Source organism: Sebastes fasciatus, chromosome 11 (genome assembly GCF_043250625.1).
Source record: "Sebastes fasciatus isolate fSebFas1 chromosome 11, fSebFas1.pri, whole genome shotgun sequence".
NCBI lineage: Eukaryota > Metazoa > Chordata > Actinopteri > Perciformes > Sebastidae > Sebastes > Sebastes fasciatus.
The window spans coordinates 12,738,225-12,764,784 of record NC_133805.1 but is presented as its reverse complement, the minus strand read 5'-3'; the positions used below and the strand labels follow the sequence as shown (position 1 = coordinate 12,764,784).

Sequence of the window (26,560 nt, the reverse complement as noted above, 5' to 3'; positions counted from 1 at the left end):
TCAGTGTCAGGGGTACAAATCAAAGCAAAGCCACTATTACAAATGTTTAATTTGTGCATTCATGATGGGCAACAATGACTGCAGAAATGCCTTTTTTGTCTTTTTTACACCGGGGTGAACTGCAACAGTTGTGACTTGAGTATTGGTGTACCATCCATAAAGTTTTTGTCTGTTCTGGCAACAACATGCACAAGCAAAGAATAAAAAAAAAAAACTTTGTACAATCTATTTTCATCATTAAGAAACGTAGATAATTAAAAACTTGATAAAATTAGTGCTTTCAGCTTAATTGTGTACATACAGTATGTATATATAATATACCCTGCCCTCCCCTGTAGTGATTCATATCAACAGGTCTCCAACATTTGAGTCCGTTTCTATAAAACATGCAAATTGACAGGAAGTCGGTGTGGGAAGCATTTGAACTGCATTTTGACAGAAACCTGGAATAGTTTTGTATATTTCCCAAAAAAACAGCACTTGTCTTATGGATTTCTGCACAACACATCTTTGCTTCATCTGTCATCGGGTTCACGGTCAATCCATCAATCAGATTTGAGTTAACCGTGAGGAGTTGTTTGTCTGCTGCTTCAAGAGGGACAGGATGAATTTGGTTTTGGTAGCTTTTAACTGTGCGACTCACTTTAGTGTTTTTACTTTGACTGAGGTAACAAGAACAACGCTCTCAGGTTCACCACAACCGGCTGTTCATTGAGGAATGAAAACCAAAAAACAAGAAATCCAACTGAACTCCGCTCTGAAAAAATAATTAAGATAATTAAAGATGCTGCAATACCAAGCAGCAGTTTGATCATTAGAGCTGAGATCAGGTGGATATCTACAGAGCCACTAGAGGGCATCAGACAGAAAGGAATAGGAAAGATTTTTACATTATTTCTTCTGGCCAAAAGGCATCTTTTAATTATCAACTCATTTCCAATACTAAGTTCCAAATAAAACATAGTGATGGAAGTTAATTTAACAACTAAAGTAGCAGTTAACACTGGATGGACTTCTGTTTTATACTGAAGAGTACTATTATTATGTGGATTCTTGTATGCAGACATGGAGGCTAAGTAAGAAGAAAAGTGTTAAAGGTGTTATTAATAACATTTTATGTAGACGGATATTTCATCCACAGAGCTTTTAGAAAGGCGTTGAATAAAGAGTATGGTATTTCTTCAAAGAATGATGACTGAATTAATCATTTAAAGAATTTTGACTGGTCCGAAATGAATGTTTTATCTCTGTAGAAGACATCTAAGACTTCTAACAAGGCTTGTGATACCAACAACGTTGGTATCATGTGGTATTTCGGTGTCGTCAGCGATCAAGTTGGCAGGTAGTGTGGAAAAATAACTGGCTGAGTTTGACGTTAAGTGCCTGGCAACCACTTGTTGTGAAGTGAATGCAACATCTAGTGGCTGAATGTTATCAATAGCACCTTTAAAACAGATTGTGGACAAAAAGAAATGTAGTGTAAAGACTTTTGATTTCAAGTGAGGAAGCAGCAGTAGTAGTCAAGATGTTTGTTGTAGTTGAACCGCTCAGTGACGATAATGCTTTGAGCATTTCAAATTCACTGAACACCTGGCGGAAATGTCAAACTTTACAGTGAGATAAAAATGTCCTGAAGCTATGGCGAGGGCAAATAAAGAAAGGAAAGAAAAACAATAAAATATACGACTGAATATAATCTGTACAGATCAAAAGGAAAAGCTGAAGACAGTGACACTGAATAACATGATTGTGATGTTGCCGTCTTCTCAGGAGTTCATATGAAAAACATTCTCAGTGGTCAGACAATGGACACGACGACGACGTGCGCAGGAGGACGAAGCATTCCTCCTCCTTCACTCTCCAACAACAGAGTTTCATTTGTTTTCTTTTTTTTCTTAAAAAAAACATTCTTCATGTGGATTAAAAAATAAGTGGAGGGGGGGGTCCTCGGGAGGCGTCTGGACTTTCTTCTCAATGGCACAGAGTTTTGCCCGAAGGCTCGTTGCTCCTCAACATTTTTTGGGCGAGGGAGACGAAAGTTTTAAAAATGATGTGAGCTACAGTCATCGCTGTGTTGGTTGGTTCACAGTGTGTGTGTGTGAGTGTGTATAGACCGGGGTCAGGTGGAGCTAACACCAGTCAGCGATGTAATCAAAGTCAGAGAACATGTTCTGCTCGTCCAAGTTCAGCGCTCGCGGTTCCCTGGGCGGGGTTAAGATCGGAGCCTCTGAGGTAAATTCATCGTCGAAATTGCTGACGTCGTTGGCGCCCTGAATGGTCGGCACGAACGGCGGCTTCACCTTCTTAGCCAACAGTCCGGTCCAATCCATGTTCTGCCACAAACAGAGACGGTCACATTAGTGTTTCTTTTCTTTCTTATTTATTACAAAATGATGGTGCAAATTGTGTTTTGGTCGCTTACCCTGAAGAATAGATGTTTCTTAACCTCCTCTGCGTCCCTTTCTCCTGCTCCCAGTCGTCGTTCTGGACTCCTTCTCAAAAGCTGAGCACAAGGAGAAGCATAAATACAGTAAATATTAACACTACCTGGGACATACATGGGTCATTTACTGGATCAGATCCTCTCATACTCAACACAGTGAGTGATTGTCAGGAGGGAAATGCAAGCAAGAGTTTGCACTTTTGTGATTATTCAGCTGTTTTGAATTTAGGGATGCTAATATTGAATGAACCGATAACCGACTCTCGTTAGTTTTAAAGTTTAAACGGTTAATTATTAACATCCCCATTTGATTTCGATCACTTCCTTCTCAGTCTCTCTATACGCACCCTCCTCATGATGGATATGGCCTCGGTCGAGAGGAACCGTGGGTAGCGGACTTCGTCATTGACGATGCTGTCGAACACTTCCTCCTCATCATCACCGGGGAAGGGCGACTGAAAAGAGACGTGCCAAGATGTAAACGATGAAGACGTGACAACTGCTGCTGACATGACAACATGCAAATCACTGAAGGCCTGGGAAGGTTTTGTAAAGTCATTAATCACACTGAACATCTTGAGGAAACAAGCGCTCACCTCCCCGACCAGCATCTCAAAGATGAGGACGCCCAGCCCCCACCAGTCCACAGCGCGAGTGTACGACGTTTCGGTCAAAACCTCGGGCGCTAAAAACTCTGGCGTGCCGCAAAATGTGCTGGTGCGGTCCCTGAAACCCATTCCTGAAAGCAACACAGAGTCAGTTTAATAAAGGACCAATCCTCCAAAAAGTATCTCCCTGTTAATCCTTGGTAGGGGAGATCCATAACTGATAGGTCAAGAATATTCAGAGCGGAAGTTTTACATTTTCTTGTTTAATCTTGAAGTATAAAACCTGCAGTATAATATGTTTTTCCATTTTACCTTCTTTGCAAAGCCCAAAGTCAGCAATCTTTACATAGCCCTCTGTATCCAGCAGCAGGTTATCCAGCTTCAAATCTCTGCAAATGAAAACAGATTGTTGAAGACTTCGTGCTCCCGACGTGTGTGGGACTGAACTGAATGACTCAAACTGCTTACCTGTATACAATCTTATGGTCATGTAAGAACTGTAATCCCAATACGACGCAGGCTGCATAAAATCTGCAAGGGAACAAAGCACCTAGTAGATTAGTTTTACTGAATATGAAGAAAACAGAAAGGCTATAGAGGAAACAAGTATTACACACTGAGGGGGAAGTTTTGTAGAGAATATGCAAAAGCCAGTTCTTTCAGAAGTCTTGTTGAGAGAGGCTTTACTTGAGCTCACAATATGAAAATAACGCCACAGCCCACCAATGATGAAGGCACCCATAAGCCAATCAGAAACAAGAAACACGACAAGTCTGATTTTTGGTCACTCACATGGCCCTAGGCTCGGAGAAAACGTCAGCGTGAATATGCATCATCAGGTCGCCTCCCGCCGCGTACTCCATGACAAAACAAACGTGTTCCTGCGTCTGGAAGCACGCAAACAGGTTGACCAGGAATGGGTGGCGGACGCTGTTGACCGTTTCGAAAATCCTCTTCTCACACATCAGACTGGCAGAAGAGGAGACTGTGTGAGTTAACTGAAACTTCTTCTACATCAACACCTGACTACTCCTCTAAGAAACACAATTATATCACCATTTTCTTTACATTTCCAATCGCAGCAGTACTGAAGTACTTTTGGCAGAAACTAATGTTTACCTGTCCACCTCATCACGAGCCACAATGTCTCCTTTCTTCAGCGCTTTGATAGCGAACATCTCTCCTGTGCTTTTATATTCTGCTAACAACACCTGAGGAGGGGGAGCAGAGGAAAGATACACTTTAAAGAAACTACTTTCTGCCTGCTTTGCTCTGTTTGACTAGAGCTGAAACAATTAGTTGATTAATCAATTAGTCAACTGACAGTAAATTAACTATTTTTAGAATTTACAAATTGTTTAATATTTCAAGCAAAAATGCCAAACATTTCCCAATTCCAGCTTCTGAAACATGAGGATTTTATGCATTTTGATCGTAAACTTAATATATTTGAGTTTTGGACTGTTGGTCACATAAAAGAAGACGTCATCTTCAGCTCTGGGAAATTTTCTGGAATCTTTTTTTTAGACAAAACGATCAAGCGAGGGAAATAAGAGACAGATCAATTGATAATGAGAATTAGTTGTTAGATGATCAAATGAAACGTACCTTTCCAAAGTGACCACGTCCGAGGACCGCCACACATTTGAAGTCTTGGAGACTGAAGAGGAACTGCTCTTCTTCCCTGGAAAAAAGGATCAGTGTTTACATTAGTATATCTTTTATGAATTAAATGTAGAGAGAGCGGCATAAAGCTGAAGGTTTGAATACAGAACCAGCTTGCAGCAGACAATGACGGTTCAGTTTTAAATATGACAGTTAAACTCGAAGGCATGAACACTCACAGCCAGGGGGCAGTGTTTACAGCCGTGTTACTACCTCGGCTCCACTGAACTCTTTTATGTGAGAACATTACAACTGAACAGAAGATTACAAGAACTGTAACAACAAAATCAACAACGGTGGCACGCCTTTCTCAAATAAAGATATTCCTCTCTTCATTTAACTTTCATTTGAAATATACACGAAGCTTTAAAAAAGTAGCACGAACAAGACGAGCAGGCGGCTCCCCTAACCTTATCTCTGTGTCTTTCTGGATGGCGATGAGCTCCAGGTCTGGAGGCTGCATCTCCTGCTCCGAGTGGTCTCTGTCCAGGTCCGGCTTCAACGCCATGCTGTTCCTCTTGTTCAAGAAGTCGAATGAGGCGAGGGCGTCCTGCAGAGAGGGAACGCGGAGAAGGAGGGTAGTAGAAAAGTGAATAAACGTAAAAATCATTGTTTTGGTCAACTAGAAATGACGAGGAATGGGCTTTTAGCAGTTATTTATAACTGTAAAATTATAGTTACATCTATTGTGTCTTAATAATATTCACAAATATGTTTTGATAATCACAACATAATAAGATCTGCATGGCTGTATTCATCTGCAGGGACGCAATAACAATGAAGAGCCAATTTTTGAATTAAATCCACTATACATAAAACTATATAGTTTAGTCAAACAAATCTTGTGACTATTCCTCGACTAAGCTCTTCTTTGGTTATGGGTGACTCTACTGATGATCACAGGTGACAACATAGTGAGGTGGACATGAGTCAATACATGACTAAGGTCTTATTTTATTAGACGACAGTAGTCAAAAATAGTTTACTGTTTTGTTTAGCTCCAGCGAACATGAACTGACATCATGAATGAGTCAGTCAACTAGATCACTGTACCTGTACTTCCTCCTTGTCGGGCATCTTATCCTGCACCAGTGGTTCTCTGATGTCGTCGGGTACTGGGTAGTGTTTGGGTCCTGGGGTGGGCTCTTTGTCAAAGTCCAGCTTGGTCACCAGCGGGTCACTGTGTATCAGCAGAGGTACATTTAACACCTTGTTCTCTCCTTAGTTTTAGTGTGAGTTGTTGAGTACTTCTGAATATCCTTCGTCCATGTATGTATGCGAGTGTGTTTGAGTACCTGCAGGGCGTGGGTGATCCAGGCAGGCTGCTGGTCCCGGTCTCAGCCGCCTGCGGGCTGAAGGAGTTGGTGCTGACGGTCGGTATGGCTCTTCTCACCAGGCGGCCCCAGGTGGCGATGTTGATGTTCATCTGAGGGGCTCGCAGGAAGGTTATACCTGATAACGAAGAGGCAAAGAGGTGATGATATTTATAAAGGACATTAAGAAACGGGTCAGAGGAGAAAAACAAGGAACACGTGTAAATATTGTAATCTCTCCTTCTCTTTAGCCACCTACAATAGTACATCTTGAATAAGTGTGAGATAATGTTGACTCACCTTGCTGCTTCGAGAAAATCTTCTTTTGTCTTTGAAGCTTTGGTCGTCTCTCAATGACGGGATTGAAAAATGTTACCTGAACAAGAGAAAGGAAAATGTAAACAACACAGGAAGCAGGTGGTACGGTAGGAAACACTTCCATTATAGACGTATATATGTAAATAGAATGTACTCAAACAAGACGAGAATATCAACAAACACTTCAAGATTACTTTAACTGTAAATTTCTGTTCATTATGGTTTGTGTGTACCTCAGCAAACAGCATCCCCTGTGGCTCTAGGTACAAACACATCCCGTGACGCTGGTTGTCCAGGAAGTCCTCCAGTCGTAGGAACTTGACGGCGCAGAGCGAACGCCAATCGCGCCAGTACACCGAGATCTCCAGCTCACGTGACTACAGGACACACAACAAACAGATGTTAAACACGGCGACTGTGTTGCTCAAACACAACGCTGAGTCAACAGCACAGATGTAGGTCAAGGGCAGGACTGTGTGTATGTGTGTGTGTGTTTGTTACCCGGTCCAGCTCCAATGTAAACTTCTGGTCCCAGGCCTGGTTACTGACCGACTTCCAGCTTGTTTGTCCGACTACCGTGTTGTCCAGCTTCAACACTGCGCTGATCTCATCTGAGGGAACATACACACACGTTATTTATTAATTACTGATGTATTAACAATGCCCCGACTGTGACTGTAATTCAGTTGGTATTAGACAAGGTCATTTCTCTTACAGGTCCAGCTGTGATTTACCTATTATGTAATCACAGAACTACTTTTTTATCAATATTTAGATCTACTCACTGGAGAGCTCCTCGCTCTTTGTCATGTTCCGTGAGCTCACACCGCGGTTTCGGTTTGCTCGGCTGATGAAGGACGAGCGCGTCTCGCTGGGGCTCCAGCCGGGCAGCGGGACAGACGCAGCTTTGGAACGACCCGGGACGTTTTCCAGAAGGTCCTGACAGCCCATGAGCCTGACGTCTAACGTGCCTGGAAGTGAGGTGGGACGATGCACAACCATTTATCACACAATCTGTCTCGTTCAAAGTTGTCCAGTTATCCCATTTTGCACATTATAGCTGGTCTATGCATTTGAATATATTTTCAAAATGTATCAGGTGAAGGCTATTACTTTGGGTAATAATAACAACAAGATGTAGTGATGAGAAGTGACCTGCATCTCTTTCAATCTTAACTGGTTGCTAACTAACAACTGGTATGAAGCAGAATATGATGGTGGTCAAGAATAGGATGGTGCTGGGATATCAAGATTAAGAGTAAACCATCACTGTGTCTTTTGTCCAGTTACCTGTGAGTGCAGCGGGCTTCGTCACCGTGCTGTACTGGTTCTGCGTGGAGATGATGCTGGATCTGGGACTGAGGGGCGGCGAGGACAGCAGGGACAGCTCTTCCACGATGCTGCTGCTGCGAGGGTGGTTTTTAGGCAACTCGTTGAGGCGCTGCTCCAAGGAATATCGCAGGAGGTCGAGCTTCTGACTGGACTCGTTAAAACGAGCCTGGGCCTGGAGAGAGGGAGGAGGGATGGAAAGGAAATAGTAGAGGTGGAAATGAGTAGGAGAAGGAAAGAAACAGAGAGAAACATCAATTACACGGCCCATTGTATTTTAATGGAGCAAAGCAGCTGTGCAGGGATCAGTTTCATTTAAAGCCTGTGAAAATGCATCAGGTCTAAAAGGGATGAGAATCTCGTTCCTGCTCGTTTGAAATCACCATGGAGAAGGAAGGTGTGAATTTTAGATGGGTATAAATAAATTCACATACTCTACCTCCTCGGTGGTTTATACTATAAAACACAAACACCTACCTCTGAATGCGCTCTCTTTTCTGTGACTTTTCCCGAGCCCAGGAGCTTCATGACGTTCTTGGCTCCCTCCGCCACGGCGGACTCTATCTTGGCATGGTGACACAGTTCCTCCACCCGAAGGTCCAACGGGCTGATGATGGGCTTGTCTGGAGGAGAAGGAAGTACGGGATTCTTTAATTTAGACGGAATTGTTCATAAGACCTTGTGTGCGCTATTTCTAAATCGATCACTGATGTGCGAGTGAAGGGCTCACCCATCACATCGTTGCTCTCGAAGCTCATCTCGCTGGCCTGGCTGGACTTGAGGATCTGCATCCTGATGAACTCGATCTTCGTCTTGCTGTCCTGAAGCATCTGCTGGGCAGTCGCTAGCAACTTACGATCCTGATAACAAAATCAGAAATGAAACAATCACTGTCTGTTGAGGGTGAAATATTGCTATATATCAACATATGAATCGACGGTTTCAATATTTTTTTCCTCTTCCGTATAATAACTGGATGTCAGGACTTTATAAATGACCCTAATTGAACACCATCCCTCCCTCGTCCACTTAAACAGTCAGGACGCAGTTCATGCCCTTAATTGGAGCCAAAAAACGAGTGACCACATGGAAAATCTTATTCATCAAAAAAAAGTAGGTGGAATCTCATTGTGTTGTAATTACTGCTGACCCTCTCATATGTGCCAATACACACACACACGCACACACACACACACACTCACATAAACACACACAGAGTGGAGTAAGCAAACTCCACCCAGAGTTCCTCTGAAGTTTAAATCCTGGTTGTTGATGGCGCCGCCGCGCGCAGGAAAGACCTCTGTCCAGCAGGCATTTCCTCTCTGACATCAGGACGGGGCTATTTCCAACTGGAAGGTGCCTCTGTCTGTCTGACTGACGGACTGACCCGGGGACGTCACAGTTGTTTCGTAAGCGACCTCCACCTTCCAGACAGTGGGGATCATGTGGCGGCTTTCAATCCCATTTACTGTAGGTCAGTGACACACTAAAGCTCTGCTGGCACCTCTCGTTTCCACAACATACTCACTTGAACACTGTTGTGTTATTGAGCAAAAGTCAAGGACTCATGTCTGGTTAAAATTAGACCTGACATTAACCCAAGTTAGACATCCCAAAGTTGTCAATACTTCATAATGACCTTGTCTAGAAATCTTTGTAAAATTGTTCTTGTTAATTTAAAGCTGGTCACATATCAGCACAAATTTCTATGACAGCATGCTGTAGATTTTATTAAATTTGGGCTGAGCCAAGGTAGCTGCTTCCTTCTGTTTCCAATCTTTATGCTAAGCTAACCAGCTGCTGGCTGTAGCTTCAGAGTGGCATCTATCCTCTCATCTAACTCTCGCCAAGAAAGCGAATAAGCGTATTTCCCAAAGAGTAAACTATTCCTTTAAAGGGATTCTCAAGCATGAGAAATGTAATCAGTCCATGCTGGATTAAATAACACCTAACATAACCACAGAAACATATCATGAAGAGCAGAATTACATCACTGGCAAAGTGGAGACTCACTACTCCTGAAACCCTACACTCTACTAAACCGTCTACTACAAAGTGGCTTCAATTACTACTGACGGGCACAAGAGTCAAGATGAGCATGAGTGCTCCAGCTGTTGTTATCAGTTCTGGTAACTTACAAGCACACCTCCCAACTAAATGATAGTTTTCCTCTCTGTGAGCATTAGAGGAGCCACTAAGAGCTTTGTGAACAAACAGCGGTGCACATGACACACAGTATGTGTCAGCGCCTTCTCATGTTTCCTCCTCCCCTACAGCGAAGCTGTAAACCCACCATGCATCATTCTACCACCTGCAGACTGGTTTACAACCTGCTCACTCCAGTTTTCATGATTATTAGGACCACGGTGCCTTTCTAAAAAAAAACCACTCTTGTGTTACCTTAAGTTCAAAATAAATAGAAAAGCATTGAGATTATGAGTCTGGAACAAACCTACAACCTGATGATGGAGACTAAAATCAACTAGTCTTATGGTGGCTCCTTATTCCTCTTGAACTGACAAAAAGGTAATTTAAAAAAAATGCAATCAAGATATATTATCACTTCAGTCTTGTTTTCTCAGTTTTGGCCAAAATCAGTTACGATAAGTAATAGCTGAGATCTGAATAATGAGGTCCAACGGGGCAAGAAACACAAACAGTGAGACATTTAGGCAGTTTGTGAACAACACAATTCTTATTAAAAACGATTTATTTAAAACCGAGGTTCCAGACCTGGGGGTGTGGACCCTCACAGGGTGTCGCAAGATAAACCTAACAGGTCAGGAGGTTAGTAGAGGAGGACATGGGAAACATTTCACTTCAGATTTTCCTCTAACTGTATGATTTCTTGTAATAATTGTGTGGATATTTATCCCTTATTAATAGGCCCCTAAAACAATTCAAATCAAACAAGAGGAAAGAAACCTTTTGAGTTGAACTGGTCACAACCAGCTGACAAATATAATGGTTTCTTTAAAAGGGGGATTTTAAGCCAAAAAGGGAAACACTGATCTAAACCGCTTAAAACAGAAAGTGAGCACACATTTATAAAGAGAGATGTTCCCGATAATCCCTCATTGCACAGGAACACTCTGTGTGGAAGTTGATTTGTAAACTGATTTTTACAACACATAGTTTGTGTAATATTTTTGCTATTTCTTACTCTTTTTCTCTTCCAAATAAGTTTGGCTAAGGTTTGTTTAAAACCTTTATGATCGTCTGACTGCTCGTGTTTAATGCCTAATATGATTTTAGTGGTGTAAAATAAATTAACTGTGTCTGCTCCCCCTCTCCTGCTGAGTCTCACCTTGGAGGGCCCGTTGGAGTACATCAGAATCATGTTCTCGGCTCCCTGTTTGACCTTGAGCTCGATGTCGTTCTGTCTTTTCAGGGCGGCCAGGCGGCTGTTGCTGTTGCACATTCGCGCCTCACTGTTCGGGGTATCTGGGGTCAAAGGGCATTCTGGGTAAAGACACACAAAAAAAAAGAAGCACAAGTTATAACCTTTTGGAAACAACCACAGATAAATGACTCTGTATGTGCTGCTAGAGTTTGTCACAAATACACACAGACTGTAAATAGTAACTCAGCATGCGTGTGCTATTTTTGGCTGCCAGCCATTTTGAACTTAGCTCTAAACAATCCTGCAGCGTCAACTTTGCTTACAAAAACACGTCAGGTAGCAACTTCAGTAGTCAAATAATGTATCCAGAAAGATCTGCTGTTTATAATTTGATAAGATTTGTTAACACAAGACGCCAATTAACTCTCGACACAGAAATAACGACACCAGCCAACAACGTTGAGTCTGACATAAAGAAGAATTTCAGATCAATAAATGGTGTCAGAGTGAGATAGCTTTGATATACAGGAACTATAATACAACAGCAATCACTGCCAATTCAAATGAATTCTCTTGTCATCTCATCTCATCTCTCTCCTGAAGTATAGAGGACAGACCTGCCAAAATAAAAAATAAATGTATAAATAAATGACTAGATAAATGAATGTCATTAAATGTAGCTAAAATATTAAAAATAAATGCTGCCATTAATTAATTGACAAAATGTGACAAATTAATATTTCTGTTTTAATTTACTTATTTATTTATCTTTGTATTAATTCCCTTATTTACTCTTTTGTTCAATTTTCCCTTTTATTTATTTATTTTTTATTTATTCTATATTCATTTTTAAATGTATGTATTTACCTATGTATTTATGCGATTTATTTATGCATGCTTTTTCCTTTGCATTTCATCCCTTATTTATTTCCCAAACTTTATTTTCATTTATGTATTCTTATCTTTATACATTTCTTTTTACTTTTCTTGATGCAATTCTGCCTCATTTTAGCAATTTTTGCAATCAATTGCAATTTGCAAAAGAATGCAAATTATTTATTCATTTATTTTGGATTTTATCAGGTTCTATCCTCCATACTGAAGTCTGTTCACACGTTAACAGCAGAGGGAAACCCTGCGGTCATCTCTATTCTTCTGAGTAACTGAAAAACAACAAGTGTGGACTTGCAGACAACTTCCAATATTACAGGGATATTACAGCATATATGCAAATCTGGTACATAAACACGTATGACTACTACATATCCACAACAATGTCTATTTAAAATTTTGTTTTTACATTGCGTTTTGTTTGTAAAAGCAGCTGAGACAGCACACTGCTACCGGGCCAATATCTATTTATGCTAATGAATTCACACACATACAGCCGCAGACACACAGAGTGAAACTGAAAATCTTCTATCCCCCGAGCTGGACCACAGTTCTGGCCGATGAGCTCACTGTTTTGTAGTGTTTCTTTGGTCATGTCTGGACTCGAAACTGGCGCAGAGAGAGAAAACCCCTCCCCAGGCCGATTGCTGCAGCACAGCAGAGCGAAACATTCTCACACACAGGTGAGGTGGGCAAAAAAACCTGCCTGACTTCTCCTGACTTGACTTGCAAGTTCAGTTTCAGTGTTGATACTGTCATACAACAACTCCTCTTTGAAAAAGGAACCAAAGAGTACACTTAGAAAGAGGTGCCATGTCCGAAACACAAACAATGCCGAACCTACAAAAGTAATATACCCGTATGTATATAACTGAAAGTATTTTAGCTCAATTCTCTTTTAGATTTTTAAAGTCCCATGAGAGAAAAACAAGTCACACATGACGTAAACACTGATACTGATCACCCTACAGGGGGTTCATCTAAGTGAGCCCGACTGGCGTTATCTGAAATAACAGCGGTGAGGAAAATCATTTATTCTGGAAGACGCTGCCAAACGCAGATAACAATAACCAGCAGGCGGGTCTGTGATTCATTCCCGCTGAATGTTTCGTCAAAACAGTGTCTAAAGATTCCTTTGAACACCTGCGGGACATGGGCAAAAAAAGGAAACCATGTGACTCTTTGAACTGAAAGTCTAAATGATTCATCTAATGACCCGTAATAAGCTGAGAGAGCATCGCTGCTGAGCTTTCTGTGCAGGAGGGGGGAGGATGTTGGCCTTTCCTGGGGTAACCCTCTAGTATACAGACACACACTGAGAGAAAGAGGCAGGGCTAGACGGGAAAAACAGAGTAGGCACTTGTAGATTCTCATCCAAATAACACGTGTGTGGAAAAGCCTGTGGAGCAAGGTGAGAATGTAACAGCGACTTGACTTTAGTATTCATAAAATCCACATTGCATAATAGGAGTCTGTAGCCTCACAGGGATGACTTTGAGATCACGTTAAGAAACACACGTGCGAAAGTGCTGCAAGTGTCATCCAGTCTACGTTCGGGGCTTTCCTCTCTGCGTGGGGGGGCGCGGCGGTTTGGTCAAGGTCACATCGAGCCAAGAATTCAAGGACCCCCCCCCCCCATCCGCCCCTCCTTCTCAGCGCGGTTCAGCCCACGCTGGGCCAGAGGACAAGATACTGAGCTACTGAATAGCTGCAGGGCTGATGTCACTGCTGGACAGCTGACAAGGGGAACCCTCCCTCAGATTAACCCCATCTGTATCTGATGGGAAGGCAGCGAGAAAAACGCCAACGATACTCCGCTAACAATTACATCATGATCTGGCGAGCTGGACTTAAAACTGGCGTGGGTGGTTTGTCACTTGATCTGATGACTGGAAGTAAAACAGACTGGACTTGTTTTCAGGGTGTAAACTGCTGATCTCAGGGCAAGTCTCTCTTTATGAATGAGATCATATGTGACGCAGAGTCGCCAGTGTCAGAGCTGCTGCACCTGAGAGCGAGTCGGTCCATTTCTGGCCTCGGCTGAGCGGCGGAGAATAACCAGAGCCCCCCCCTCAACCTTCTCCTGGAACAAAAACACATTCTGGCTGCTCGCAGAGGCAACAGAGCAACTATTTCCTACTAATTCAGGAAACAAGAGCCGTCTCTAGTGGGATTCGAGAGCTAAACGCCTTTTCAACAAGTTGTCTCATGACCGTGGAGCTCGGCTGACCTCGGTCCCTCTCCATCATTTTTTGCGATAGCCGGTGACATTCCGCTGGCGTCGCGTCACTTAAAAAGAAAGCCCTCGTTCATCAGATTGAGAGTCTCCGAGTCAGGCTAAATTTGTTCCCACTTAAGATAACCATTTACCAAGATGACCTCCCTTCCCTCCCCCTCCTCGTCTACTTCCTATTGTCAACTGAACCGGGGGGGGGATGTGATGGTAACAAGCAGACAAATACCATTCCTGCTCTTCCTGAATTCACCCGCACACCAACAAATGCTACATAAAGGCGACTACTGTAACAAATCTATATTATGCAGCGGGTAACTCTCTCCAAATTCCATTGTCGTCGACAGACGCACAGGAGCGGGCTTTCAACAGCCTCGGAGGGGAACAATCGACAGCTCATTGTAACTGTCGGAGGAATGTGGAATGCAACAATGTCAGCCTCTGGAGAGTGAGTCACCTCCAAACACTCACTGTGCTCATATAGGTGCTGTTCTGACACTTCTCTGACAAAATCATCTACCCAGCCATAATATGCATTTGCAACAAACTTAAAATTAAGCTGGGCATGCGCTGTACGATTTTACAAACGTTGTTGTGTAATTCCCACTCCTACTGTACGAGTAGATCGTTTGCGATGTAAAGCCAAATCTCACGATTTATGATACCGTCGGCCCCTGTGGACCGTTCCGGCTGTTGACAGTTGTCAATAAAGATTTGTTTGAAAGCTCCGAGGCAGGTAAAGTTTGTTTCCTAGCAGAGGTCTGTACGGGTCACGATGCTGACAAGACAGAAACGTGCTGCCTTCATCATCTGTGCCATCCTGTCTGCTGAAACGTCTAAAAAAAAAAAAAAGAGGCGCCGGCGTAGATGGACTCGCAGGTGGCTAGGAAGACGGCCGGTTAGGAGGAGTTAATCGTTCCTCCGACGCCCTGCACGGCAAACGACGCCTGACGAAGCTGAAATTACGTCTGGCTCAAAATTCAGGCCAGAAACGGGCTAAAATCGATCGTACAGTGTATGTGAAGCAATATGTAACTAACCCTACAAGTCAATGCTTAGATACAAGGAGCTGACCTAAAAGCACACAACTACAACAATGATGTATTTGTACAGAAGTGGAGTATAGCTTTAGCTTATGTCAACTGTCTTTACTACTTGGTTAATGTTTACTAAATCCTCTGGGGCTGCTTTGCTGTAGTGTTTCTGTTGTTACCTAGCAGTTCTTCAGGGTCTTTGACCACGATGTGGGCGTTGAGCTCTTGCAGCTCTTGGTGAAGCTCCTCGACCTTCTTGTTCGATTTTTTCAGCATGTTGTCAACATAAGCCAGGCTCTTCTTGTCTGTGGTGACCTGCAGGGAGGAGAGTGGAGGAGGAGACGTGAGAAAATGTGACAATTTATCTAATGGCAAAGATTTTAAGGGAAACTTCACCAATTTGAATCATGAATGTCAGTTTACTAGTCATGGGGAGTGCTACGGAGTGCTACTGAGTGCTACTGAGCCAATGAAATCAGTTGTAAAAGGTCTTCGATTTTGACCTTTGATCTATCTCTTATGAGTAACCCAACTTTATGGAAGTGAAGACTAAAACAATACGCCTTTGAGAGAAATAACATTCAGTGATTTTACCTTTCGCAGGTTCTCTGCACCTTCTTTGATCTTCAGCTCCTTGCGGATCTCGCGGCGGATCTGCTCCTTGATCTCGTCCAGCTTCTGTTGAACCATGGTGTCGGACAGGTCCAGGTTGTGTCCCAGACCCAGTCGCTCCGCCACCAGTTGGCCCCTGGCATCCCCCTGTATGAGGACAGCAGAGGAGGAGGAAAAGAGGAGATGAGGGGAAGATGCGGAATGTAATTTAGAGGAGGTCAGCAAGGGAGGAAGAGAAGGAAGAGGAAAATGGGATGATAGAGAAAGAGGAGGAAGAGGACATACAGAGGTCAGTGACTCAGTCAACAAGTAGTCTAACCAACAGGACTTATCAATATAAACAGAAAGCAGCCACAATTTTGCATTTCCGTTTTGTCATGAGTGGCAGCTCATGACAGCAGTAAGGAAGCGATAAAAACAGAGGCAGAGCTCCAGACAGTTTCATCCCAGCAGTCACTGTGTTTCTCATAATAACCGCTAAAATCTGTGTGAAATATGAGTGATCTAATCTTGAGCATCAATAATAATTTCCTATTTACAAGTTCTCCAATCAACATATTTCAAATAAATAAAAGTTATAATGACTTAAATGCCTTGACAATATCTTCTGACAGAACATGAGATTCAGCACCGGCAGCCCAACCTGAGTACTGGGAGATCGACCCAGTGGTGGTGTGTTTTGATCTTGAGCTAACCTCTGTACGCAGTGTTTTCACTGCTGGCGTCAGACGCCATTTACATGCATCCTTAAAGCCGTCACCGTTACTAAAGAGGGATTAGCCGTCACTTCCTGAATGGCTTCGGCTTTAAAGTTACATTACACTAGTTGATGACAGAGTACGTCTGTGATTATCTGAGGACTCGGTGTAAGTTCTTTGGTTCGAAAACATGTTGTGGGACAATAACACCTTTTAATTGTGTTGCATGGTTACAACTATGAAACCACAACATTTCAACCAGTGAGTCATCATACATCAAGCAGGCCAAATTACAAACCAAAACTAAACACCTGCCGTCACTTTCGTACCATATTAATAATTGCTCAATTAGTTATAATTGTGATTCAATCATCAGTGTAAAAAGCACTCGCTCCAAATCACACTGTGTGCGATTCCAGATAACCAACTCAACACGTATAAAAAAGCAATCCAGAGCTCGCTGGAAGCCTCTGAATCCGAGCCAGAGTTTAAGTGTGTGGAAATTAACTTATACCACTCATAAAATGAGGGTGTTAATGAGACGTGAAAAACAGCACATCGCCACTCTGTGACGACCACAAGATCTGTGTCTCGTTGCATTCATTATAATGACTACTATAAAAGAAAGCAGTCAAACCAAAAACACTCAGTAACATTTGGCTTAATGCAATTAGCTTCAATTTAGTGGGCTACTGTTAAGAATACAACTGCCTGAGGAGAGGATGGAGCAAGTCAATGAGACATAACATCCATGTTTTACTAATCTCTCTGCCTTACCTGAACTTCATCGGTGTCAGCCAACTCCATCTCTAGATCAATTGAACCAACCCGTCCTCTCATGTTCTGCTGACCAGCACTAACCATCATTACATAAACTCCACTGAAGTTCTGTTAAGAGAAATGATATCCTCCGCCACAAAAGGTTAGGCTACACGATAGCTGGCAGAGGCTGCATCCAAAGCCACGCTCATTCACTCCGCTGGTATCCGATTTTCTACAGCCCTCTCTTTCTCACACAGCCCATTGACATCAACAGGGAAGATAAACCGTCTGAGCAGCGACGGCCAAATCCCTCTTAGCGTCTAACTCTGTGAGGTCAGAGCAGCCCAGAATGGGACCTAATCTCACTCCAGGGAGAGGACTGTGTCTAAAATTAACCCAAGTTAAAAACATAACACTGGCTGTGTCCATTGTGGCCTCCCCCCTGCAAAGCAACTTGTGTGGTGGAGGAGAGAAGCTGTGAAATGACACCCCCACAATTGTAAGAAGGTTCAAAACACAGTAAGGAGTGGTGTTAAAGTCTCAGTGTAGATGATGGGGAAGTTTGATTGTATGTTTTATCTATTGAGAAACAAAGCTTTTTCAAAACAAAAGTGCTCATTATGAATTATTATGAATTCATCCGATGGCTGGTCGGGAGGAGTTAACCAGTCCTCGTTCCTCCCTGTACACTGCACGGCAAACGACGCCCGACAAAGCTGAAATTTGTATGCCCAGGCTGCCCAGCTTTAACAATATGACGACCCGCCGGCAGGCTCGTCCGCTATTCTGTCTTTCAGAGGTTGTAGCTCCGTCCTAAAGCTGGAGTTAAGATACTGGTATCATAAAGAAAACCAAAGGAATCCATTGGTACCAACCATACCACGTTAGCTAGTCAGGAAGAATGCTAAATCACTCTCCAAAGTTAGGCTAAGTTTTGGCGAGGAAAAACTGGCCCTTGACCTCTGACCTCAAGATATGTGAATGAAAACTCTGAGGTGAATACTGTAACTTATTAGATAAAACAGATGTTGACAAACTGCATAATTTGCCGTTGTAAAAAGGTAATAAATCACAATATATCTTATCACAATACTCAGCATATCGCAAAATGTTTAAAATCGCAATAAGATCGTATCGTGACTTAAAGCAGCAGCGGGTACTATTGAAGCAAATGATTAAAAAAAAGTGATTTTTATAAACATCACTATATCCTGACAGTAGTGCATGAGACAGACATCTGAAAAAGATCATGTGCCTCTGTGTCCTCCGGTGCTCTTAATGGCATCTGCAAGATTTCCCAGACCGGAGGAAAACAACCAATCAGAGCCGAGCTGGAGCCTTGCCGTCTCTGAGCAGCTGTCAATCACTCGCAAACTCCGATCAAACGGTCAAACTTGGCAGCGCTGATCAAATATGAATCAATATTCTGTTAATGTAATGACTTTTTTTTCACCTAAAATGTATTCAGAATTATCTTGTAGTGTACTGTTAAGCTGTAAAATGAGAAAGTTTGTGACCCAGCAGCCATGTTGAGATCAGTTGAGGAAATAACAAGCCCCGCCCACCAGCCGGAGCAAACTTTCTCATTTTACAGCTAAACAGTACACTACAAGATGTTTATGAAAACATATGATGCGAGAAATGGGCATTACAGTAACAGAATACTGATTTATATTTGATCAGCGCTGCCTAGTTTGACTGTTTGATCGGAGTTTGCGAGTGATTGACAGCTGCCTCCGTTGAATGAACAGCCAATAGGAACGCTCCCTCTCTGAAATCACCTGCGATTAGCCGAAGTCTCCCATCACGAGTTATATTTGTTAAAGCCTGAAAACAGAGCCATGAGGAGGTGCAGAAGTCTAGTTATCTTTCAGAACACTTGAATTACAATATGCTGAAATGTTATTATGGAATTTTTGCCCAAAGATGCCAAAAAACATTCTGCCTCCTGCAGGTTGAAGTATTTGGGTAATATATCGTGGAGCCTCTGGTGATTCCCACCCCTAATATGGGCTGTAAACTCTTTTTTTCCATGTTACAGTTCCACAGAAAATGCAGGGTTTCCCGGCCACAATGTTTCATTTTGGAGGTTGGCCACCTCGCCTCAAACAAAGACCACATCCACCTTCTCTCCAAGAAGAGAGGCCACATTTCACACAGCAAAAGCCATCATATTTAGTGGGTATCATTTAGGCCGTCATCTACTAACTCAATTGATCACCGTAAGACAAGTTGCGTCAGGATCTGGGTGCCTCAGCTACACAGTTCCCTCGGGTAAATGCTACTCTACCTCTGAATGATTTAAGTTGGGAAAATAACCATGATTGGTACAATAAGGGATGTGTGAAACCCCCCTCCCACTCTCCTCTATAGGTACTCACCTAAGAGGAAACTATAGTTTGCATGTATCCTGGCTCCTTGATGACTCATAAGGTAAAATGGAGGTCACAACTCCTGGAAGTGGAATAATAGTGTGTGTGTGTGTGGGGGGGGAGAAGCAGCTCTCTTCTTCAGCTCCCTGCCCTGCAAAACTTGTTTGCACTGTAGCCATGTTTGCCCTACGTGGTATGAGGACAGCGTGAGGACACCCTAAAGGGCCTAGTTTACAGCGCAACAATACAAGGAAATCCATGAAAGGCCAATCAGATAAGGTGGAAAATAAATCAGCTAGTAGACCCACAAGGTCTGCGCTTTAATTTGAGATCAAACAAAGAAACTATATCCAAAGAAAGAAAACAAGAGCTCATTTGCAAGATTGGTTTCACCTCTTGTTTCTCTGTAACGGCAACACTTCCTCGAGTTGCTCTTTTACCTGTACGGCCCTTATCATTTCTTGCTGCTCAAATGCATTGCCTTGTCAGGGGAATGACGCCACGCCGAGAACTCCAGACTTATTAGGTTCAAAGACGAGTGAAGCAGGAACTGTAAGCAAATGTTTCCACTCGTTGCAGCACAATGCATACAGTTTGTGATTGATGGAGGGAACTTGTTCTTGTCAGTGTGGCTCTGCTCGCTGCTCTGTGAAATGTTCAAGGCTCAAATGAAAAGACTGTATCTGAAACCTTTAAGCTACATGTTTGATTCAATATTACAAAACTGAAAGGACGCAGAGGTGCTTAATTTTCTAGATGGATAGAATAAGGTCTGATTATCCCCACAAAATAAAAGCAATAAAATGTATATCTGTAGCTAGGGACTGTATTAAAACTAGGGCTGGGACGATACGCCTATCTCCTGATTCAATACTATCACGATACTTGGGTGCCAATTCTATATGTATTGCGATTTTTAAGTATTGCGATGCGATATTACATGGGACATGTATTGTTTTATACGCCGGTGAATATAATCCAATCAATCTTATTTTCATATATGTATTTTGTATATACCCTTTGTTGACATCCTATTTTGAAAAACAGACGTAGTGACAAGTGTATACTTCCGCTAACTTCGCCAAGTCCGTCGCTGGTCATGGCCCCGATGGTCAGCTCCATCAGGGCCGTTGGAATGCATTTAACATAAATGTCAGTATATGGGTGCTCTACAGTTGTAGCGTCGGCCAATTTGACCATGGAGATGCGAGTGACGGCTGGCTTGACCGCATGTTACCGCAATATGATAACGTTTCCTGTAAATAACAGAGTTAGCATGCAGCTTTCGCTCTGCTTTTCCTGGCAATGTGTGAACCCAACATTTACTGTATGTGTAGTGTTTACCAGTTTGGATTTAAATGTGAGGGTTCAGGTCGTATCCCAGCAGACCCTCCACCGTTTTCTACTTTTGCGTTTCGGCTTGCTGTGGCCGGCTGCGGTTTGTTTTGGTTGACGGATACGGAACGGATATGACGTCCCGTTACTCAGACTACAACATTAAAAGAGGTGACTTCCTACTATCTCTGCATAGACTCAAATATATTGATTCTCGCAGTAAGAAAATTGATTTCAAAATTGTAAAAAAATAAATAAATAGCGATACATGGGTGAATCGATTTTTTCCCACCCCTAATTAAAACAATTATTAAACTGTTGATTATATTCTTACAAAAGTAAGGCAATTGTTAAATACACATGTTGAGAGCTCTTTTCATGCCCAAGACATGAAAGGAAACTGTGAGGTAAAAGCAAACATTAGGTCTGAGCCTAAGTGTAAGCAGGTTAACTTGCTCTTTAAGTCTGAAAGCTCCAAGTCCAACAACAAGAGCCCCATTCAGACAATAGGACAATGGAAAAGTTGAGGCCACTATCCAAGCATCATGCTTAAAAAGCCATGCCCTTGCCATTTCTGCGAGAGGCCTATCTCGACCTACAACCTGACACCCGGCCGTCATACCCCACAGCTGGCTGCAGAGTATTGACCACAGCCTGGTGCTCAGCTGCAACCAGAAATAGCAGCGCAGGCTAATAAACGCGGATCCTACAAATGCAGCCTTCACACGAGCATTAGACATATCCCACGTCAAGTCAAACTGTAGGTAATGTCTTGCACTTCAGGTCAATGTTAACGGTCATTTCTGAGCGGGACAGACAGTCGATTTATTGTGTGTCCAGAAAACTGACGCCACAGGGTCACAAAGGAGAACGAGCGATAAACTGCAGTGAAGCACCTGTTGCTCTGCTGAGTTGATCTGGTTCCGCTCCATATAAACCACCATGGTGATATATGTTAAAGTTTAGCTGGCTTGGTCGACCTCAGCTAAACATAGATGCATCTTTTAATAGAGAAAGCAGGACTTACAGATGGTATTTTTAAAGTCCTAATATGTAAAATGCACTATGATCTGATCTCATTTAGGAATACAACACGGGGCTGGGCTTGTGTTATTGATATTTATCAGCTGTCACTAGTAACAAACTTAATCCTGACAGTCCAAACACTGTGCTAGCTTCCATTCAGTCCAAACGGATGGGTGTTAACTACACATACATTTTGGTTTTCATTTTAAACAAAAGCCCATCTGGGGACAAGCCTTGCAGATTAATTCATACTACAAATGCTAACTGTAATATTAGTATATTCAGTGAACTGTCTTTGCATTTGTATCTGTCCTTTAAAAGAAATTTAAGTAATGACTTATCCCCTTTTGCAAAGATAACATTGGATATTAAATAATAAATATGTACGGGATAATGTACAACAAGCCAGTCATTGTTTTGAAATAAACCCTGACAGGGCAATGCCGCACTGTCTTGCATCGCCGTGAAAGGGTTTATTTCACCACAATGACCCGCTAGCTGTACATTATCCCGCTTATTACACGGCTACTTACTTAAGAAATCAATAAGTTGACTCAAAAACTATCCGCCAGAGTCCGACATCAGAACTGCACCCATAGCAACGGTCTGTTATACATAGCAACGGTCTGCTGTATAGAAACAACAGACCGTAGAACTCCGTGATTGACCAATCAGAATCGAGTATTCAACAAAGCCATGTAATAAATATATATATATAAAGTAAATGTCCTGAAACTAAATTGTTAGTCCTGAAGATCATCTGTCACTTTATGTGCATATTACACTGTGTACATAAAGTATATAGACATCTCCACATGTACATGCTGTAAGTAATCATATAGTCCATGTATATCCATCCAGTATTTATTCATTTGCACTATTTGTATTTTTTACAACTCCTGAACACTTGACTGTATATAGATATTTAATTTTTAAAAAAAAAAATTATTATTGTATTCTTTATTCTTTTATTTCTATTCTGTGTTAATTCATTGTGAGAGTTGCATTAAAAACCAGAGTCAAATTCCTTGTATGTACTGTATATACATGGCGAAATAAACCTGATTCTGAAGTATATTGTTGTTGGAAGGGCTTAACAATTATTCTGTATCATCATTTATCAACTCTAAATCATATATCATGTGTTAAGAGATTTGCAATATGTAACGTAGTGTCATTCATTCTCAGCCAGATCTGGTGATAAAGTAGTTTAACTTTACATCATCTAGCCTGGTTTAATGATTGGCTTGATTATAAACCTTACCAATACTGTGATGAGATCCCAAATAAAGGACATCTTTATGCATTTATGTCCTCATAAGGAAAGGGAAACAGGTGGTCTAGCTAGCCTACAGCTGTTTTGCCATCAGCTTACTGTATTCAGACTAAGTATAATATGGGTTACTGTGACCACTTAAATTATATAAACCCATGCTAGAAAATATAGTTCATCAGGCTGGGTCACCCATGTACGTCACAGATAAAGCATTTGAGCCTGTGCCGAGTGACTAAAATAAATCAAAGTGTATAATAAGCCATTTTATGATTAAACTGCTTCAGTAACGGCATCAGCCACCTGTTGCCTCAGTCTGTTCCTGCCCCGGGAAATTATTGAGAAACATTTAAACTATTGTTATTAGTATAAGTTGCTCAGTTTTCTAATATCAACTTGATTTATTTTTTAAATGTGTGAACAATCTCGCCCCAGCTGTACTTTGTCACAAAAATGAATACCAATAGAATAGCACTACAAGGGGATCAACAAATGGTAACTTGCAGAGTCGGTCAGTCATCTTTTTCAGTAAAAGGAATACATTTTTCAATGTAAATAAAAATACAACCTGACCTGAAAAGGTTAAGTGAAAAGGTGAAACACTGGCTGAAACTAAACCAAACATGTGATCACTGATTTCTGATTGGGAACATACATATACGTAAATTGATTGTAATGTACAATGTTTTATGTATGATGTGGTATTAGGTATTTTTATTAGGCTAACCAGGGACGCGGTCTGCAAATTAGCTACGGCTAGAAGTCCTATATCAGGGGTCAGCAACCTGCTGCTCCAGACCCACATGCGGCTCTTTAGTCCCTCTCCAGTGGCTCCCTGTGGATTTTTAAAAATGGAAATGAATAACTGTTTTTTGTTTACATTTTCATTTTTATTTATCATTGTTGTAGGTCTATGGTACGACGGAGTATTAGGGCCACATTGAGGAAAAAGAAAATAAATCTGAGATTTTGAGAACAAAGTCATAGGTTTACAAGAAATAAAAACGTAAATTATAATAATAAAGTCATAATATTATGAAATAATAATTCTAATTGTTATTTTCTTTTTTTCTCCTTAAGTTATGACTTAATTCTCGTAATATTACGACTTTCTTTCTCGTAAAGTTATGTCTTTATTCTCGTAATATTACAACTTTTTTGCTCTTAAAGTTATGACTTTATTCTCGTAATATAAAAAGAAAAAATTCATAAAGTTATGACTTTATTCTCGTAATATTACAACTTTTTTTCTCGTAATATTATGATTTTTCCCCCTTCAATGTGGCCCTAATACTCCACACCTTATATTGTCCTCTTTTGGTATATGTGTAGTAACTTATTGTTTTGATACCACTGGTTACGGGTTTGTTTTATCATTATTTGGTCTTTATGTTTTGTTCTTTTATTGTTGTTTTTATTTTGTCTGTATTTCATTGTATCTGTGCAAACACTTTGAAACTATGTTTAGAAAGGTGCTATACAAATAAAGATTATTGTTATTATTATTATGTTATCAGAGTGGTCTTAGCTTTGACGTGAATACTAGTTTTTGGAAGACATTGCTTATGTTTGACTTTACTCTGGATAAAGTTGTGGATGAGTTGCAGGTCTGTGTGGACTGACTTGTGTTGTAGTCTGCAGGACTTTATTCCAGGTGTGACGTCACTCAAGTGAAACCACATTAATCAGTGAGTCATGACCGTTGATAGAGAATAATGAGACAATGACTAGTAAGGCTTACTTACAAGCACCTAATCCTCATTTAAAACAGACAAAATGTTAACATTTACATGTTAGAATAGACTTATTTTTACGTTGCAAGTGTTTTCAGTTCATCCGGTTTGTAACGTGTTTGAAAATAAACGTAAAGTCAAGCAAACCAGTTGGAGGTGAAACTATTTTAACTGCATTACTGATATAAATATGGCGTTAACGGTTTAATATGAATACATGGAGGGTCACGGTTTATTTTCCCAAACAGTAACGCAGGTTAACTTCACGTTATAACTTCACGTTAGTGCTGTTAGTTAACGTTCAAGGAGACACTATTTAACAAACGTTACAGCGACACTAACGTTTAAAACAAACACGGCCGTTACACTAATCAACGGTTAACGGTTAAAACCAACGGTTACAAATTTAAAAATATTTCAGGAGAAAGTAACTTTGGGATAATTGTTGTTTCCCAGGCCTCAATCCAGGGATAAATCCCACACAAACCCCTCTGAGATCTAAGCTAGAGGCTCCTTAACGTCTATAACACACTACCCACTCACAGCGACTCAACTTTAAGGATATAAGACTATAAGTTGAGCCCCTCTGGAGAAACTTTTGCGCACTTTTTCGCAACAGTTGTCAACTTTTCCTACCTGCACGGAATCGGCGGCCATCTTGGTTTTTTTTTCGCCTTTGAATCAGCTCCTACGGGGAGAGAGGAGGGGAGGAGAGGGGAGGAGGAGGCGAGGAGGCTGGAGCTCCGAAAACAAGCTCCTGGTTTCAAAGTTTCCCTCTGCAAGACGGGCTTATTTGGACCAAAAGCATCGGTCATCTCGGGTACACGGGGCCTCCCATGTTGTCGTCTTCACACTTCATTGAAGGCGGTCACACCGTCCTTAGAGAGGGGTCCATAAATAATAAAAAAAAAAAAAAAAAAGAGAGCTGGAGCATAAATCTGTCCCAGTGCTGCTGAGAGAAAGAGGCGGTGGTTTAGAGTGGAAGCGTCCGCCCAGAGGAGCTGCTGCTGCTGGGCTGCTGCCCTCTCTCAGCCCGGACAGTTAACACACACAACTTCATATTATTAACCTGAAATCAACACTAAAATTAAATTTTTTTTAATAAAAATGAATTTGTCCTAACTTTTTTTTTAAAGAAGTATTGAGATATTTGACTTTGGTAAAAGTTGCAAAACTTTCTCATGGTAGAAGTTCAGAGGTATTACTGCAGCAGCTAATTTACTAAGTACTTATTGTCAGCAAAATGTACTTGACTTTGGTATCTCATAGAGACATATGAGTACATAAAAGTACTCAGAATGGCACCTTCTAAAATGCAAACAAAATAATTTTTTGTGTTTTTATTTATTTATAAATAAGTAAGTATTAAAGTAAAGTATTATTATTTTTAATTAATTAACATAAAGGCAGCATTTCTATAGTTGGTGAAGGTATATATGACTTTACCTGCTAAAATGAGTGTATTCAATAACAATCATATTTTACAAATATGTAAAAAAAAAAAGTATTGAGATATTTGACTTTAGTAAAAGTTGCAAAACTTCAGTGAAAAAAAAAATGTAAAACAAAAAA

General features: G+C 41.4%; 1 protein-coding gene across 2 annotated transcripts; it reads right to left on the bottom strand.

Annotated features, from left to right (window-relative positions):
• Positions 1-31: 31 nt before the first annotated feature.
• Positions 32-25,910, bottom strand: pkn2a (protein kinase N2a). 2 transcript variants are annotated; one of them, XM_074650770.1, is made up of 23 exons: positions 25,625-25,910; positions 15,772-15,936; positions 15,357-15,492; positions 10,984-11,138; positions 8,407-8,536; positions 8,154-8,299; positions 7,638-7,851; positions 7,133-7,318; positions 6,849-6,958; positions 6,581-6,724; positions 6,330-6,405; positions 6,012-6,168; positions 5,770-5,896; positions 5,127-5,266; positions 4,660-4,735; positions 4,171-4,262; positions 3,844-4,020; positions 3,520-3,582; positions 3,364-3,440; positions 3,040-3,182; positions 2,791-2,898; positions 2,423-2,503; positions 32-2,333 (listed from the first exon to the last, which is right to left on the bottom strand). In XM_074650770.1, the coding sequence occupies exons 1-23, from the start codon at positions 25,643-25,645 to the stop codon at positions 2,130-2,132; spliced, it is 2,928 nt and encodes a 975-aa protein (XP_074506871.1). In that variant the 5' UTR covers positions 25,646-25,910; the 3' UTR covers positions 32-2,129. The 2 variants fall into 2 exon arrangements, with proteins under 2 accessions (XP_074506871.1, XP_074506870.1); XM_074650769.1 differs by lacking the exon at positions 25,625-25,910 and adding an exon at positions 17,265-17,400.
• Positions 25,911-26,560: the final 650 nt, after the last annotated feature.